Source organism: Oncorhynchus masou, chromosome 32 (genome assembly GCF_036934945.1).
Source record: "Oncorhynchus masou masou isolate Uvic2021 chromosome 32, UVic_Omas_1.1, whole genome shotgun sequence".
NCBI classification, from domain to species: Eukaryota; Metazoa; Chordata; class Actinopteri; order Salmoniformes; family Salmonidae; genus Oncorhynchus; species Oncorhynchus masou.
Window position 1 is genome coordinate 26,520,764 of NC_088243.1, and position 18,727 is coordinate 26,539,490.

An 18,727-nucleotide genomic window follows, 5' to 3' on the forward strand; every position below is an offset into this window, starting at 1 on the left:
TGAAAAGTTCATTTTAATCATCTTCACTCTCTTAACACACATCTTCACCAAGATCCAACGGCTGGAACATCTTACATTAACTCTGTACAAACAGCAGGTGGCTGCCTGGGCCCACACGGTGCACTAAGGGTTGGATTCAGACTGGAGATAAGTAGAGGAAGATAAGTAAACTAGACTCGATTCAAGCCATATCACTGAAGTTCGGCACTATAGCGTGATTGAAATGTGTAGGCAATGTTCCCGCGTGTGTGGAAACTGCATTCACAATAATCGCTGCATATGTCGGCTCAATTGGAAAATACCTTAAAATTTCAATCATGCTATAATGTTGAACTTACATTTACATTTAAGTCATTTGGCAGACGCTCTTATCCAGAGCGACTTACAAATTGGTGAATTCACCTTATGACATCCAGTGGAACAGCCACTTTACAATAGTGCATCTAAATCATTTAAGGGGGGGGTGAGAAGGATTACTTTGGATTACTTTGTCCTATCCTAGGTATTCTTCAGCGATACGTATTGAGTTGAGCACTAAACATGGACTTCAGTCAAAAAAACATTACCTTTAAATTTCAATCACACTGTAACGCGGAACTTCCAGTACAGATTGGATAAAGGTCTACTTATCTCAAGTTTGAATAGCGCACTAAGGAAACAGAGTGGTCTTTACATAGCAGGTATGGTGGATGATGGTGCCATAGGGGAACAAAATACAATTAATGTAGTCTCATACATTCAACACATGATATGACTGCAGCCACTCACTCATAGAGAAGTCTTCTCAGGGGATCATGTACACTGAACAAAAATATAAACCAACAAATGTTGGTTTCATGAGCTGAAATAAAAGGTCCCCAAAATTTTGCAGACATACGAAAAGTGTATTTCTCTCAAATTTGTACATCCCTGTTAGTGAGCATTTCTCCTTTGCCAAGATAATCCATCCACTGACAGGTGTGGCATATCAAGAAGCTGATTAAACAGCATGATCATTACAGAGGTGCACCTTGTGCTGGGGACAATAAAAGGTCACTTTAAAATGTGCAGTTTTGTCACACAACACAATGCCACTGATGTCTGAAGTTTTGAGGGAGTGTGGAATTAGCATGCTGACTGCAGGAATGTCCATCAGAGCTGTTGCCAGAGAATTCAATGCTAATTTTTCTACCATAAGCTGCCTCCAATGTTGTTTTAGAGAATTTGGCAGTACATCCAGGCCTTGCAAACCGCAGACCATATGTAACCATGCCGGCCCAGGACCTCCACATCAGGCTTCTTCACCTGCGGGATCGTCTGAGACCAGCCAACTGAACATCTGATGAAACTTTGGATTTGCATACTGAAAAGTTGGGGGGGGGGGTTAATCCTAACTTCTACATCGTTTAGCAGTAACATCGGAAACAATGAAGTCGGCACGCGAAACCCCCACGTCTGCATCACTTGATCTCGGTAAGTAATTAAGAGAATGTGAAACTTGATTGTCAGTACTTAATATACAAGACATGCACACTATTTTATTATATTATGTTATTCACATAGGAACGGGGGAAGCTGCTCTGCAGCCCGTGCGCCAGGTGAACGTGCCCCCTCCACCAAGGGAAGCTGCTCTGCAGCCCGTGCGCCAGGTGAACGTGCCCCCTCCACCAAGGGAAGCTGCGTTGCAGCCCGTGCGCCAGGTGAACGTGCCCCTCCACCAAGGGAAGCTGCTCTGCAGCCCGTGCGCCAGGTGAACGTGCCCCCTCCACCAAGGGAAGCTGCTCTGCAGCCCGTGCGCCAGGTGAACGTGCCCCCTCCACCAAGGGAAGCTGCTCTGCAGCCCGTGCGCCAGGTGAACGTGCCCCCTCCACCAAGGGAAGCTGCTCTGCAGCCCGTGCGCCAGGTGAACGTGCCCCCTCCACCAAGGGAAGCTGCTCTGCAGCCCGTGCGCCAGGTGAACGTGCCCCCTCCACCAAGGGAAGCTGCGTTGCAGCCCGTGCACCCTCCACACAGGGATAAAGTGCATGAGGCTCCCAAATCAGCAGGTGCCAGGAATGCTATCCAGGTTTGGCTATAAGTGTCGATGGTCCATCCATGACTGCGTCCACATTTCGCATGCTGACCACCTCAGTCCTGCAAAACCAGAACGGGTTGGGCAGATTGTGACTGAACTCGGAAGAATATGAAGGGGTTTGATTCATTTACATAATGCAATTGTTGAACGTTTCCCACAACATGAATTAAAAACCTATGCTTTGTATATTGTCTAGCATTCTGTTTCTTACCACCAATCTCTGTATGAGCTGCCGCCACCTCACTGCATCACCCGGGGCAGGTGCTCCATTAGATGATGGGTTAGGAGGCTCTTGGGGGTCCATTCTAATCTTCTCATCCATTTCAATATCATGCCCAACATTCTTGTCAAATAAACTTGCACTTCAGTTAATGAGAAGTCCCCTTGAAATCTGTTCGCATTTTGTGGCAATGCCAGTGGAAATGATAGGAATCAGCTGATTTCATTCGTTTACACCAGCATTGATTCAAAATTAACAAGTTTCAAGGTGACATCTCTGTAACCGAAATTAACTGTTTTCAGCTATTTGGCCAAAACCTTTTGGGTGTGCAATTTCAATAAAATGTTGGTATATGTTGCTTTAAGTTAACCCATTTTAAATTAAACTTTTGTGTTTCTAATAAGTTATGGTGCGCTCCACAACCGACCTTGTTCTGCCATGCGCCAGATTGTAGCGCACTTCCTGTCCTGTTCAGAGATCGACAAAGGGAGTGAGAAGCCACGTTTTCAGTGGACAGCTCCGGTCACCTAATAGGGTAAAACCATTATTACATTATTTTGCAAGGTTAATAGGAAACACACTGAACAAAATAACTCACCGAGAAGCCACCTGCCTCCACTCTCACCAGCATCTAGACGCGTAGACCTTGGCCACTTAGAGCATACATTGAGTGTTTCTAATGCTAAATGAAAATGATATTCCATGTCACTCTATGAGTTCAAATAAATACATGAACATTGTGCAGGTCACAGAAACTAGTCCTTTCATATTGCATTTTTATCTGTTGGAATAAAATATAGTAAATATGTCTCATATTCCATACATATATGAAAACAAATGAATTTAGAACAGAACAAGATAACAATATAAACATTTAAAATGTTTTCAGTTAGTGATAGTTTCAACAGTTACCATTGGAATGGAGTGCTGAGACCAAGGACATGAAATGTGTCCTTATACTCTTTATGCCATAAAGTAGTAATAACAGTACTGCATGGTACCCTTGGTCCTGTGTATAAACATGGGAATTTTGTATTTGGTTATTTTATTAGGATCCCCATTAGCTGTTGCGAAACCAGTAGCTACTCTTCATAGGGTCCACTCAAAACATGAAGCATAACATAATACAGAATATTAATAGACAAGAACAACTCAAGGACAGAACTACATCCAAAAGAAAATTTAAAGGCACATATAGCCTACATATCAATACATACACACAAACTATCTAGGTCAAATAGGGGAGAGGCGTTCTGCCGTGAGGTGTTGCTTTATCTGTTTTTTGAAACCAGGTTTGCTTTTAATTTGCGCAATATGAGATGGAGGTTCCATGCAATGATGTCTCTATATAATACTGTACACTTTCTTGAATTTGTTTGGGGACTGTAAAAAGACTCCTGGTGTAATAAGTGTCTGTGTATGTTTCTTATAGTGTCGGTGTATGTTTCTTAGCCAAGAGAGACTGACATGCATATTAATTACAGTGGCAAGAAAAAGTATGTGAACCCTTTGAAAATACCAGGATTTCTGCATAAATTGGTCATAAAATGTGATCTGTTCTTCATCTAGGTCACAACAATAGACAAACAGTCTTCTTAAACTAATAACACAAACAATTATACATTTTCATGTCTTTATTGACCACACCGTGTAAACATTCACAGTGCAGGGTGGAAAAGGTATGTGAGCCTTTGGATTTAATAACTGGTTGACCCTTCTTTGGCAGCAGTAACCTCAACCAAACATTTTCTGTAGTTGCCGATCAGAAATGCACAATGGTCAGGAGGAATTTTGGACCATTCCTCTTTATTGCTGAAATGAAACCGTTTTGTATTCTTGGGATGTCTGGTGTGAACCGTTTTCTCGAGGTCATGCCACAGCATCTCAAAATGGGTTGAGGTCAGGACTCTGACTGGCCACTCCAGAAGGTGTATTTTCTTCTGTTGTTGATTTACGTCTGTGTTTCGGACGTTGTCCTGTTGTGTCACCCAACTTCTGTTGAGCTTCAATTGGGGGACAGACAGCCTAACATTCTCCTGCAAAATGTCTTGATAAATTAAATCCCAAGTTTTTCTGTGGATGATAGCAAGCTGTCCAGGCCCTGAGGCAGCAAAGCAGCCCCAAACCATGATGCTCCCTCCACCATACTTTACCGTTGTGATGAGGTTTTGATGTTGGTGTGCTGTGCCTTTTTTTCTCCACACAGTGTTGTGTGTTCCTTCCAAACAACTCAACTGTAGTTTCATCTGTTCCACAGAATATTCTGCCAGTAGCGCTGTGGAACACCAGGTGCACGTTTGCAAACGTTTTTAGGCACAGCAGTGTCTTCTTCTGTGGTGTCTTCCCTGAGCACCATTCTTGTTCAGTGTTTTACATATTGTAGACTCGTCAACAGAGATGTTAGCATGTTCCAGAGATTTCTGTAAGTCTTTGGCTGACACTCTAGGATTCTTCTTAACCTCATTGAGCATTCTGCACTGTGCTCTTGCAGTCATCTTTGCAGGAAGGCCATTCCTAGGGAGAGTAGCAACAGTGCTGAACTTTCGCCATTTATAGACAATTTGTTTTACCGTGGACTGATGAACATCAAGGCTTTTAGAGATACTTTTGTAACCCTTTCCAGCTTAAACAATTCTTAATCTTAGGTCTTCTGAGATCTCTTTTGTTCGAGGCATGGTTCACATCAGGCAATGCTTCTTGTGAATAGCAAACTCAAATTTTGTGAATGTTTTTTATAGGGCAAGGCAGGTCTAACTAACATCTCCAATCTCGTCTCATTGATTGGACTCCAGGTTAGCTGTCTCCTGATTACAATTAGCTTTTGGAGAAGTCATTAGCCAAGGGGTTCACATACTTTTCCCAACCTACACTGTGAATGTTTAAATTATGTATTCAATATAGACAAAAAAATACAATAGTGTGTTTTTAGTTTAAGATTACTATTTTTGTCTATTGTTGTGACTTAGATGAAAATCAGATCAAATTTGATGACCAATTTATGCACAAATCCAGGTAATCCCAAAGGGTTCACATACTTTTTCTTGCCACTGTACAGTGGGGCAAAAAAAGTATTTAGTCAGCCACCAATTGTGCAAGTTCTCCCACTTAAAAAGATGAGAGAGGCCTGTAATTTTCATCATAGGTACACTTCAACTATGACAGACAAAATGAGAAGAAAAAAATCCAGAAAATCACATTGTAGGATTTTTTATGAATTTATTTGAAAATTAGGGTGGAAAATAAGTATTTGGTCACCTACAAACAAGCAAGATTTCTGGCTCTCACAGACCTGTAACTTCTTCTTTAAGAGGCTCCTCTGTCCTCCACTCGTTACCTGCATTAATGGCACCTGTTTGAACTTGTTATCAGTATAAAAGACACCTGTCCACAACCTCAAACAGTCACACTCCAAACTCCACTATGGCCAAGACCAAAGAGCTGTCAAAGGACACCAGAAACAAAATTGTAGACCTGCACCAGGCTGGGAAGACTGCATCTGCAATAGGTAAGCAGCTTGGTTTGAAGAAATCAACTGTGGGAGCAATTATTAGGAAATGGAAGACATACAAGACGACTGATAATCTCCCTCGATCTGGAGCTCCACGCAAGATCTCGCCCCGTGGGGTCAAAATGATCACAAGAACGGTGAGCAAAAATCTCAGAACCACACGGTGGGACCTAGTGAATGATCTGTAGAGAGCTGGGATCAAAGTAACAAAGCCTACCATCAGTAACACACTACGCCGCCATGGACTCAAATCCTGCAGTGCCAGACGTGTTCCCCTGCTTAAGCCAGTACATGTCCAGGCCCGTCTGAAGTTTGCTAGAGAGCATTTGGATGATCCAGAAGAAGATTGGGAGAATGTCATATGGTCAGAAGAAACCAAAATAGAACGTTTTGGTAAAAACTCAACTCGTCGTGTTTGGAGGACAAAGAATGCTGAGTTGCATCCAAAGAACACCATACCTACTGTGAAGCATGGGGATGGAAACATCATGCATTGGGGCTGTTTTTCTGCAAAGGGACCAGGAAGACTGATCCGTGTAAAGGAAAGAATGGGACCATGTATCGTGAGATTTTGAGTGAACACCTCCTTCCATCAGCAAGGGCATTGAAGATGAAACGTGGCTGGGTCTTTCATTATGACAATGATCCCAAACGCACCGCCCGGGCAACGAAGAATGTGGCTTCGTAAGAAGCATTTCCAGCTACTGGAGTGGCCTAGCCAGTCTCCAGATCTCAACCCCATAGAAAATCTTTGGAGGGAGTTGAAAGTCCGTGTTGCCTAGCAACAGCCCCAAAACATCACTGCTCTAGAGGAGACCTGCATGAAGGAATGGGCCAAAATACCAGCAACAGTGTGTGAAAACCTTGTGAAGACTTACAGAAAACGTGTCAACATTTGTGTATGTACCAATCAAATAGAGTTTTGTCCTTGTTATCTAATTTTAATTTGACTGCAGGATTCTTCTGTTGGAGTGAAGAATTCATGTTTATATTGATACCACAATATTCCATGACATGACACAGAATATACACTGCTCAAAAAAATAAACTCCAAGTCATTCGCAATTCTGTGAAATCAAGCTGTCCACTTAGGAAGCAACACTGATTGACAATAAATTTCACATGCTGTTGTGCAAATGGAATAGACAACAGGTGGAAATTATAGGCAATTATCAAGAGACCCCCAATAAAGGAGTGGTTCTGCAGGTGATGACAACAGACCACTTCTCAGTTCCTATGCTTCCTGGCTGATGATTTGGTCACTTTTGAATGCTGGCGGTGCTTTCACTCTAGTGGTAGCATGAGATGGAGTCTACAACCCACACAAGTGGCTCAGGTAGTGCAGCTCATCCAGGATGGGACAACAATGCGAGCTGTGGCAAGGTTTGCTGTGTCTGTCAGCGTAGTGTCCAGAGCATGGAGGCGCTACCAGGAGACAGGTCAGTACATCAGGAGACGTGGAGGCCGTAGGAGGGCAACAACCCAGCAGCAGGACCGCTACCTCCGCCTTTGTGCAAGTCATGGTGTGGCAATTCTTTGGGGGGGGCCGCACAGCCCTCCATGTGCTCGCCAGAGGTAGCCTGACTGCCATTAGGTACCGAGATGAGATCCTCAGACCCCTTGTGAGACCATATGCTGGTGCGGTTGGCCCTGGGTTCCTCCTAATGCAAGACAATGCTAGACCTCATGTGGCTGGAGTGTGTCAGCAGCTCCTGCAAGAGGAAGGCATTGATGCTATGGACTGGCCCGCCCGTTCCCCAGACCTGAATCCAATTGAGCACATCTGGGACATATTGTCTCGCTCCATCCACCAACAGTCTGTTGCACTACAGACTGTCCAGAAGTTGGCGGATGCTTTAGTCCAGGTCTGGGAGGAGATCCCTCAGGAGACCATCCGCCACCTCATCAGGAGCATACCCAGGCGTTGTAGGGAGGTCATACAGGCACATGGAGGCCACACACACTACTGAGCCTCATTTTGACTTGTTTTAAGGCCTGAAGTGTGGTTTTCCACTTTAATTTTGAGTGACTCCAAATCCAGACCTCCATGGGTTGATAAATTTGATTTCCATTGATAGTTTTTGCGTGATTTTGTTGTCAGCACATTCAACTATGTAAAGAAAAAAGTATTTAATATGAATATTTCATTCAGATCTAGGATGTGTTATTTTAGTGTTCCCTTTATTTTTTTGAGCAGTGTATTTATGTTTTAAACAAGGCAAAAAAGAAGAATAATTAAGTTTTATTTTACACAGCAACAGGAAGCATGACAACACTGCAGTATGTGGACCAATGCCATAAAACAGACAAAAAAGAGAGAAAACAGTTATGCAAGCATAACACTTGCTTGCTACTAATGATGAGATAACTATACTGGTAAAATGATGATCATATGACACACGTCACTAAATTCTAAATGAAGTGTTTGAGTCTCGACTAAAAATATGAAATACATGATCAAGCTGAGTGACGAATCCTCCATTGTTAAAAACAAACACTGGATTTAGTTCCAATTACACCTTTCCACATGTATTTTATTACTCATGACAAGGCTTTAAGACATCTCGGAAAGTTCCCCTGGTCAATGCACAGTAACAAACACACACTTATGCCTAAAATACTGGTAACCAGTAATGGGGATATAACATCCAATGAACTCAGCCTTCTGGACCATATACTATCGTTGTACACGACATAAGAATACAGAGGGAAAAGTTCAATAAAATGGTTGAAATTCCATTAGAACGACTTTTAAAAAGCCGTAATATATATATATTGCTGGTAATCGTATTTTATTTTTTAAAATATAAACTGTGCGATTAAAGCTTACAATTCACTGCTGGGAGTAGCGCCGCCGGTTTCCATGGAGACCAGGCAACAGAGCAATCCATGGAGGTGCCATATGTGTGCTGTTAGACTCCCGAGAAAGAAACAATTACGTGCCTCTACCTGCTAACACTACCACATCCCTTACACCAACTCTGTATGACATTCATCAAGGTGGAACGCTGCAGAGATCACTTGGTGGATGCAGACGGCAGCCAAAGCATAATATCAAACTCACACAGAGACAAATAAAGTGGCAGTGGGTGGGAACAGGGAGTGAGAAGTTTTAGTGTCTAGCGGGTCCAGCAGGGGGCAGGCTAAGCGTTGACGCAGTTGACTTGGTCCAGGGCACACAGCAGATCCTCGCCCTGCAGCAGGTGCTGGCGACCCACCACGGGGGCATTAACCTCACAGTCATACCGGGTCAGCTGTGGAAGGGTGAAGGGTGAGCCGCTGCCCTCCGAGGAGATGCCAAGCAGGCAGCTTGTCAGGTCTAAGAGAAACAAGAGAATATAAGGGACACTAGTGTCATTGTTTCATGTAAATTATATGTAACACATACAGTGCCTTCGGAAAGAATTCAAACCTCTTAACTTTTTCCACATTTTGTTAGGTAACAGACGCATTCTAAAATTGATTAAATTGTTCCCCCCCCCCTCAATATACACACACACACAATGCCCCATAATGACAAAGCAAAAACATTTCAAACATATTTTTTGGGGCTAATAAAAAACAAAAAACTGACATATCACATTTACATAAGTATTCAGACCCTTTACTCAGTACCTGGTTGAAGCACATTTGGCAGCGATTACAGAGTTTTTTCCATTCTTCTCGGCAGATCCTCTCAAGCTCTGTCAGGTTGGATGGGGAGCGTTGCTGCACAGCTATTGTCAAGTCTCTCCAGAGATGTTTGATCGGGTTCAAGTCTAGGCTCTGGCTGGGCCACTCAAAGACATTCAGAGACTTATCCCAGAAGCCACTCCTGTGTTGTCTTGGCGGTGTGCTTATGGTCTTTGTCCTGCTAGAAGGTGAACCTTCGCCCAAGTCTGAGGTCCTGAGCGCTCTGGAGCAGGTTTTCTTCAAAGAACTCTCTGTACTTTGCTCCGTTCATCTTCCTCTCAATCCTGATGAGTCTCCCAGTCCCTGCCGCTGAAAAACATCCCTAAAGCATGATGCTGCCACCACCATGCTTCACCGTAGGGAATGTTGCCAGGTTTACTCCAGACGTGACGCTTGGCATTCAGGCCAAAGAGCTCAATCTTGGTTTCATCAGACCAGAGAATCTTATTTCTCATGGTCGGAGTCCTGAAGGTGGCAAATTCCAAGCTGGCTGTCATGTGTCTTTTACTGAGGAGTGGGTCCCGTCTGGCCACACTACCATAAAGGCCTGATCGGTAGAGTGCTGCAAAGATGGTTGTCCTTCTGGAAGTGACCATCGGGTTCTTCGTCACTTCCCTGACCAAGGCCCTTCTGCCCAGATTGCTCAGTTTGGGCGTACTGCCAGCTCTAGGAAGAGTCTTGGTCGTTCCAAACTACTTCAATTTAAGAATGATGAGGCCACTGTGTTCTTGAGGAATTTCAATGCTGCAGAAATGTTTTGGTACCTTTCCTCAGATCTTTGCCTCGACACAATCCTGTCTTGGAGCTCTATGGACAATTGCTTCGATCTCATGGCTTGGTTTTTGCTCTGACATGCACTGTCAACTGTGGGACCTCATATAGACAGGTGTGTGCCTTGCCAAATCATGTTAAATCAATGGAATTTACCATAGGTGGACTCCATTCAAGTTGTAGAAACATCTCAAGGATGATCAATGGAAACAGGATGTACCTGAGCTCAATTTCAAGTCTCAAAGTAAAGGGTCTGAATACTTGTGTAAATAAGGTATTTCTGTTTCTGCAAACATTTCTAAAAACCCGTTTTTGCTTTGTCATTATGGGGTATTGTGTGTAGATTGCGGAGTATTTTTATTTTATTTCATCCATTTTAGATTAAGGCTGTAACGTAACAAAATGTGGAAAAGGTCAAGGGGTCTGAATTCTTTCCGAATGCACTGTACATTCGTTTAATGTCAGGCCGTGGCTATTGTATATTCCAGGACTAACTACCTGTAGGTAGGAGCAGTATGGTCCTGTTGGAGGGAGCCTCAGAGCTGCCCAGCTCAGACACCTTGAGCTGTTTACCTGGCCCAGGAGGATCCTGGAGCAATGCCCCCTAAGAAAGATAACATATTCAAATTAGCCCTGAACATGCCAGATGTTATCAAACAGAATATCTCTGATAAATGTTTATTTTTTAATATGTATAATGTGACACAAAAAAAAACATTTCTAAAGGTCCTACACACATTTACTATTCCGACAGCCTGAGACAGAGACAACTTTCTCTTGCGCTGTGAGTTCTGGGTGGCCAGTGTCCTGAGGGACATCTCTCTGTTCATCTGAGGCTCCCTAGAGCACAGAGAGTCACACACCATGTCAGCAGTCAGAAAACACTGATATGCTTTAGTTTTGAGTAAAGGGTAAGTTGGAAGGAGAGTGTGTATGTGGTGGGACTTACCTCATGGTGAGTAAGGAGGCAGGGTAAGGGCTCGCTGCCAGCTCCGGGGCTGGGGAAGCTGTCCGGCTTCTTGGGGCACTAAAGGGGGAATCAGTGTAGCTGTGGACATCCTGGGTGAGGTTCAGAGGAGAGCACAGAGGAGAGCTCTCCAGGGGCTGGGCTGGGCCACACGATGGGGGCTCCTCTGGGGACAGGGTGCGCAGCTGGAAGTCATCATCCATGGGGATGTATGGAGCCAACATATCCAGGTCCTCCATGCCCTACAGGGGGAAACAATAACATATGTCAGATCAGATTTTACCTGAATCAAGTCATATCCTTTAAAAGACGTTTAGAATCCACGCAAGTTCAGGGAAGTGGTGGAATGGAATCACAGCACTTACATCTCTGCCTACAGTATTTAAACCACACAACAGCCGATTCTCGTTTCAATTAGGTTCACCATTGTACCACGATGGACGCATCCCACTGCCACCCCAGTCTCTTCCTTATATTGTTCACTACCTCCTCCAGCTACTGATAGTGTGTAACCCAAGCTCATGACATTTTTCTGGTGACCACACGCTTTTTCAGTTCCGGCCACAAATTCTCTATAGGATGGAGGTCAGGGCTTTGTGATGGCCACTCCAATACCTTGACTGTTGTCCTTAAGCCATTTTGCCACAACTTTGGAAGTATGCTTGGGGTCATTGTCCATTTGGAAGACCCATTTACGACCAAGCTTTAACTTCCTGACTGATGTCTTGAGATGTTGCTTCAATATATCCACATTATTTTCCTACCTCATGATGCCATCTATTTTGTGAAGGGCACCAGTCCTTCCTGCAGCAAAGCACCCCCACAACACGATGCTGCCATCCCTGTGCTTCACGGTTGGGATGGTGTTCGGCTTGCCAGCCTCCCCCTTTTTCCTCCAAACATAATGATGGTCATTGTAGTCAAACAGTTCTATTTTTGTTTCATCAAACCAGAGGACATTTCTCCAAAAGGTACTATCTTTGTCACCATGTTGCAAACTGTAGTCTGGCTTTTTTATGGCGGATTTGGAGCAGTGTCTTCTTCCTTGCTGAGCGGCCTTTCAGGTTATGTTGATATAGTACTCGTTTTACTGTGGACTTTATACCTGTTTCCTCCTACATCTTCACAAGGTCCTTTGCTGTTCTGGGATTGATTTGCACTGTTCGCACCAAAGTACATTCATCTCTAAGAGACAGAATGTGTCTCCTTCCTGAGTGGTATGACGGCTGTGTGGTCCTATGGTGTTTATACTTCCATACTATTTGTATAGATGAACGTGGTACCTTCAGGCATTTGGAAATTGCTCCCAAAGATGAACCAAACTTGTGGGAGGTCTACAATTTTTTCTGAAGTCTCGGCTGATTTCTTTCGATTTTCCCATGATGTCAAGCAAAGAGGCACTGATTTTGAAGGTAGGCCTTGAAATACATCCACAGGTGTTGACTATTTATTAATACATTTGCAAAAATGTCTAAAAACCTGTTTTCACTTTGTCATTATGGGCTATTCTGTGTAGATTGATGAGGAAAATATTTGATGTAATCCATTTTAAAATAAGTCTCACGTAACAAAATGTGGGAAATTTCAAGGGGTCTCTGAATACTTTTCGAATGCACTGTAGGTAACATACCTGTGAGGTGAAAGGTGTCTTGGGTTCTGTGTCGATGGCAAACAGTCTTTCCACCAGGTCCAGTTTCAGCGCAGCACTGATGTCAGAGTCCATTGGAAAACAGAAGTTCAGCGGGCTGTCAGGCTGCAGAGGACATTACATTGGTTAAAGACTAGTATTTGTGAAAATAAGTATTTTTGACATAGCAACTTTCCATTGATTTCCTGACTGTCAGTTTTAAAAGCGGTCCATCTGGACGTGGTATCCCTGGTCGCCTCAGTTGAGCTGTGGCTGCCTGGGGTTCTGAAGGAGTCTGGACCTGCCTTGGTGTCCACTGAGGCGCTGGGGATCAGGGGCTGCTCATTGGGTGGCAGCATAGAGTGAGGCAGGGCCAGCTTGTCACTGGTGGAGGGCAGCATCACATCGTTGTAGAGAGGCACCTCCTTCAGCAGGATGTCAGAGTCTGCAGGGACAGTAAAGAGGAGGTCAGAATGAGTTTGGGATAGTAAAGTAAAGCATGACTTTATCACTAATTATAAAGTTAATCTTCCATTAAAAAGTAACTTTCACCTAAAGCTCCAGGCAGGGCAGGGTACTGACCGGGGCTGCTGAAGTCCAGGGAGATGATGGTGTCTCCTGCGGCCGGGGCCAGAAGGGTGAGGGCCTCTGGTTCCTCCTTCAGTCTGTCATACAGGCTGGCCAGCGGCTGGGCCTCCATTGCCTGGGTGAACAGCTTAATCACATCCACCTTCTCCTCCTTCAGGAGCACAGGGGACACCTCTGCCTCTGAGCCCTCGTCCTCTTCCTCCTCCACCAGCTCCTTCTTTACAGACCTCATGTCCTCAGTCTGCTCCAGAGACAGCACCATCTTCTCCTCCTCAATGCCACTGGAGCAAGAAGGAGACAAAAACAGTTACATATCATGTCTTACTCCACCTTACAAAGGGAAAATCTGATTGATTGGTTGAGTCAGAACCCAGTGGAGTCAGTCCACCAGACAGTTTAAACCCCTGATCAAACTAGCCTCTAACACACTACGTAGACCATGACGGTACCTGAGCACAAAGTTGACAGAGACAACACACTGGGGCTGGGAGTTCTTGTTGTTGTAGATAACAGTTGCCTGAGTCTCCACCCACACAAAGCCACCTATCTTAGCCAGCATGCGGTACTGGCCTGTGCTCACCTGGCCCTTGACAAACACTGGAGAGAGCCAAAGAAAGAAGAAAAGGGTGAGAGAAGAGGAAAGAGAGACTGCAAGTAGCTACCTAGTACGTCAACAATATATTACATACTTATTTATGTGGGGATGCTTACAGTTGTGATGGGTCTTAGTGAGGTAGTCTGCATCCAAGGCATGATAGTACTCATACACAGAGCGATTTAACAGGTCCTCTGGATCATAGCCCATCAGCTCAGTGATCCTGGACAACACAGAGTTAGGGGACAGGTTAATCCTGCTGCTTACTGGAGTGCCATTCAATCTATTGTACACAAGGTGGATCTGTGGCACTACATTCAGGAGCTACCTATTATTTTAAATCACATCTTTGTATGAATACAAGTCATTTAACATTTCAAGGAAAAAAATCTAACGCAACATATATTCTTAAAACAATATCCCTTATTCTTATATTGAGTAAAGCTTTGTGTTAGATTCAGTATTCTTCTACTACATTATTCATGCTGGTGCTGAAGTCAGCGGAATGGTAGGTCTCAGTTTCACCTCTCGTCACAATAGGTGAACTTCATGTCCAGTGTGTGGCGGCTGAGGAAGGTCTTGGTGTCCAATGGCGCCTCGATGTTGGAGGGGTGGGGGATGGGGTCACAGACTAGCACCAGGTAGGAGACGGGCAGCTCCTTGTGCCCAATGGGGCTCTGCTCAGTTGGGGCTTCATGGACTCGCACATGGCCTGAGCAGTGGAGAACCTTCCAGGTGGATGATTTGACATTGACAGTGCGCCCCCTGCTGGTGAGGGTACATTTCATCCGCAGGAAGAAGCTGCGCTCTGTGTTTGGTCCCTTGGACTTTTTAGAGGTCCCTGACCAGGCAGAGGAGAGAGAGAAGGTTAAGGTTACTAAATAAACAATTACATTTAGTGTTGGTGCGATGTACAAAAAAGGAATGGTGCCAGTGAAGCAGAGTGAATACCAAGGGAAAAGACAGTAGCCCACTAATCACCCTGACCTCAGGGCTGGAGTGGGAAATGATAACTACTTCTACAGGCTCCAACTTTTGCTTGGAGCTGCTAAATTGAGCCCCACACTACTTTTTACACTGATATTCCAGAGTGCTGTGTGTAGCAGAGTCTATTCTCAGTAGGAACCTTTAGTTTGAGTGTGTTTTCACAGGGACGGGTCTCACCTGTTCTGTGTACCAGGATCTCCCTTAGCTCCTCGTGGTCACAGGGGTGTGTGTACTCAAACACACTAAGTCCTGTCAGGTCAAACTGCACATGGACAGAAGAGGAAGGATGTTTAGAAATAACATATTCATGTCAAGGAAAGAACAGCAAATGTGACTAATTTCAGGAAACTAGGCATATGTCATCCATTACTACTTCACAGGAGAGCCATTTGAAAGTAAACTTTTTATAAAAATCTAAATACGTTTTTTTGGGCAGAAATTCCAATCTCGAACATGTGGACTTTCATGTGCCTTAATAACAAACTTGTATGCCATCTGTAAATACAAATGTTATTGTTATATGTTACGAGCCTAGTTGGTTTAGCCACAGAAAGACAGGAACCTTCCCACTAGCCAATATTGGCTGAGATAATGGGTGGGCTGGACAAGCCGAGAGATGAGTCCGGATTGGTCTGCCATGTAGCACGCTTCTGTCTGTAATATGAGCTGGTCAGTACGTGTTGGTAATCCTTTCTAAGGCGCAACTTTTTTGATAGATATCATGTAGTAGAACTGCAAAGGTGTTGTTCTCCACTTTCCAAAGGATCGAGTTTTGAAATTAGTGGGATGCACGGTGGAATTTGAGTATGACAACAACGCGTTTGACTGCAAATATGCAGACAGAGTCGAAAAGAAAACATACGGCTGTTGTATAAAACACCTGTCTCCGGATTTATCAAACAGAAATTTGCATCCTGTAGCGCAAACTCCAAAAGGTTCTGGGACACTGTAAAGTCCATGGAGAATAAGAGCACCTCCTCCCAGCTGCCCACTGCACTGAGGCTAGGGAACACGGTCATTTCTCTACAGCTGGCCATGCTTTCCACCTGGCTACCCCTACCCCTGTCAACAGCACCGCACCCCCCACAGCAACTTGCCAGAGCCTCCCCCATTTCTCCTTCACCCAAACCCAGATAGCTGATGTTCTGAAAGAGCTGCGAAATCTGGACCACTACAAATCAGCTGGGCTAGACAATCTGGACCTTCACTTTCTAAAAATGATCTGCCGAAATTGTTGCAACCCCTATTACTAGCCTGTTCAACCTCTTTCATATCGTCTGAGATCCCCAAAGATTAGAAAGCTGTCACGGTCATCCCCCTCTTCAAAAGGGGGTGACACTCTTGACCCAAACTGCTACAGATCTATATCACATTGTATGATTTTTAAGTAATTAATTTGCATGACATAAGTATTTGATCACCAACCAACCTGTAAGAATTCCAGCTCTCACAGACCTGTTAGTTTTTCTTTAAGAAGCCCTCCTGTTCTCCACTCATTACATGTATTAACTGCACCTGTTTGAACTCGTTACCTGTATAAAAGACACCAGTCCACACACTCAATCAAAACAGACTCCAACCTCTCCACAATGGCCAAGACCAGAGAGCTGTGTAAGGACATCAGGGATAAAATTGTAGACCTGCACAAGGCTGGGATGGGCTACAGGACAATAGGCAAGCAGCTTGGTGAGAAGGCAACAACTGTTGGCGCAATTATTAGAAAATGGAAGAAGTTCAAGATGACGGTCAATCACCCTCGGTCTGGGGCTCCATGCAAGATCTCACGTCGTGGGGCATCAATGAACATGAGGAAGGTGAGGGATCAGCCCAGAACTACACGGCAGGACCTGGTCAATGACCTGAAGAGAGCTGGGACCACAGTCTCAAAGAAAACCATTAGTAACACACTACGCCGTCATGGATTAAAATCCTGCAGCGCACGCAAGGTCCCCCTGCTCAAGCCAGCACATGTCCAGGCCCGTCTGAAGTTTGCCAATGACCATCTGGATGATCCAGATGAGGAATGAGAGAGAGGAATGTGGTCTGATGAGACAAAAATAGAGCTTTTTGGTCTAAACTCCACTCGCCGTGTTTGGAGGAAGAAGGATGAGTACAACCCCAAGAACAACATCCCAACCGTGAAGCATGGAGGTGGAAACAGCATTCTTTGGGGATGCTTTTCTGCAAAGGAGACAGGACGACTGCACTGTATTGAGGGGAGGATGGGATGGATGGGGCCATGTATCGCGAGATCTTGGCCAACAACCTCCTTCCCTCAGTAAGAGCATTGAAGATGGGTCGTGGCTGGGTCTTCCAGCATGACAACGACCCGAAACACACAGCCAGGGCAACTAAGGAGTGGCTCCGTAAGAAGTATCTCAAGGCCCTGGAGTGGCCTAGCCAGTCTCCAGACCTGAACCCAATAGAAAATCTTTGGTAGGCTGAAAGTCCGTATTTCCCAGCAACAGCCCCAAAACTTGAAGGATGTGGAGAAGGTCTGTATGTAGGAGAGGGCCAAAATCCCTGCTGCAGTGTGTGAAAAGCTGGTCAAGAACTACAGGAAACGTATGATCTCTGTAATTGCAAACAAAGTTTTCTGTAACAAATATTTGGTTCTGCTTTTCTGATGTATCAAATACTTATGTCATGCAATAAAATGCAAATTAATTACTTAAAAATCATACAATGTGATTTCTGGATTTTTGTTTTGTCCTGGATTTACGTCTCTCACAGTTGAAGTGTACCTATGATAAAAATTACAGACCTCTACAAGCTTTGTAAGTAGGAAAACCTGCAAAATCAGCAGTGTATCAAATACTTGTTCTGCCCACTGTAAATGTTGATGAAAATTCAAGTGTTATGCATGGAACTTTAGATACACTTCTCCTTAATGCAACCGCGGTGTCAGATTTCAAAAAATCTTTATGGAAAAAGCATAATCTGAGAACGGCGCTCAGAGCCCAAACCAGCCAGAGAAATATACGCCATGTTGGGTAGTCAACATTAGTCATAAATAGCATTATAAATATTCACTTACCTTTGATGATCTTCATCAGAATGCACTCCCAGGAATCACAGATCCACAATAAATTTTTGTTTTGCTCGATAATGTCCATCATTTATGTCCATTTATGTCCAAATAGCTTCTTTTGTTAGGGCTTTCGGTAAACTAATCCAAAAGCTTGATCTAGTCCAGTCGGACGGAAGGTTCAATAAGTTATATTACAGGTTGAAGAAACTTGTCAAACTAAGTATAGAATCAATCTTAAGGATGTTTTTATCATAAATGTTCAATAATGTTCCAACCGGAGAATTCCATTTCCTGTAGAAAAGCAATGGAACGAGAAATACCTGTGAAATGTGCGTAACTGAGAACAAGGCTGCTGGCAGACCCCTGAGTCAAACAGCTCTCATCTGGCCCCCCTTCACAGGAGCAGCCTGAAACAATGTTCTAAAGAAGGTTGACATCTAGTGGAAGCCTTAGGAAGTGCAAAATAACCCATATCCCACTGTGAATTCGATAGGGCCTGAGTTCAAAAACTACAAACCTCAGATTTCCCACTTCCTGTTTGGATGTTTTTCCAGGTTTTTGCCTGCCATATGAGTTGTTATACTCACAGACATCAGTTTTAGAAACAGTTTTAGAAACTTCAGAGTGTTTTCTATCCAATACTACTAATAATATGCATATATTAGCATCTGGGACTGAGTAGGAGGCAGTTCAGTCTGGGCACGCTAC

General features: G+C 44.2%; 1 protein-coding gene across 12 annotated transcripts in view; it reads right to left on the reverse strand.

Annotated features, from left to right (window-relative positions):
- Positions 1 to 8,008: 8,008 nt before the first annotated feature.
- LOC135525800 (hypoxia-inducible factor 1-alpha-like) overlaps positions 8,009 to 18,727 on the reverse strand; it is a 40,247-nt gene continuing 29,528 nt past the window's right edge. For 8 of the 12 annotated variants that reach the window (XM_064953681.1, XM_064953673.1, XM_064953671.1 and 5 more), the window contains 11 exons: positions 15,166 to 15,250; positions 14,527 to 14,842; positions 14,118 to 14,224; positions 13,856 to 14,003; positions 13,371 to 13,687; positions 13,124 to 13,263; positions 12,822 to 12,944; positions 11,174 to 11,433; positions 10,962 to 11,064; positions 10,723 to 10,828; positions 8,009 to 9,100 (listed from right to left, as the gene is read on the reverse strand). In XM_064953681.1, coding sequence (XP_064809753.1) covers positions 8,925 to 9,100; positions 10,723 to 10,828; positions 10,962 to 11,064; positions 11,174 to 11,433; positions 12,822 to 12,944; positions 13,124 to 13,263; positions 13,371 to 13,687; positions 13,856 to 14,003; positions 14,118 to 14,224; positions 14,527 to 14,842; positions 15,166 to 15,250 — 1,881 coding nt within the window. In that variant the 3' untranslated portion in view covers positions 8,009 to 8,924. The remainder of the gene's footprint in view (positions 9,101 to 10,722; positions 10,829 to 10,961; positions 11,065 to 11,173; positions 11,434 to 12,821; positions 12,945 to 13,123; positions 13,264 to 13,370; positions 13,688 to 13,855; positions 14,004 to 14,117; positions 14,225 to 14,526; positions 14,843 to 15,165; positions 15,251 to 18,727) is intronic. The other 4 variants (XM_064953682.1, XM_064953676.1, XM_064953674.1 and 1 more) reach the window with 1 other exon arrangement.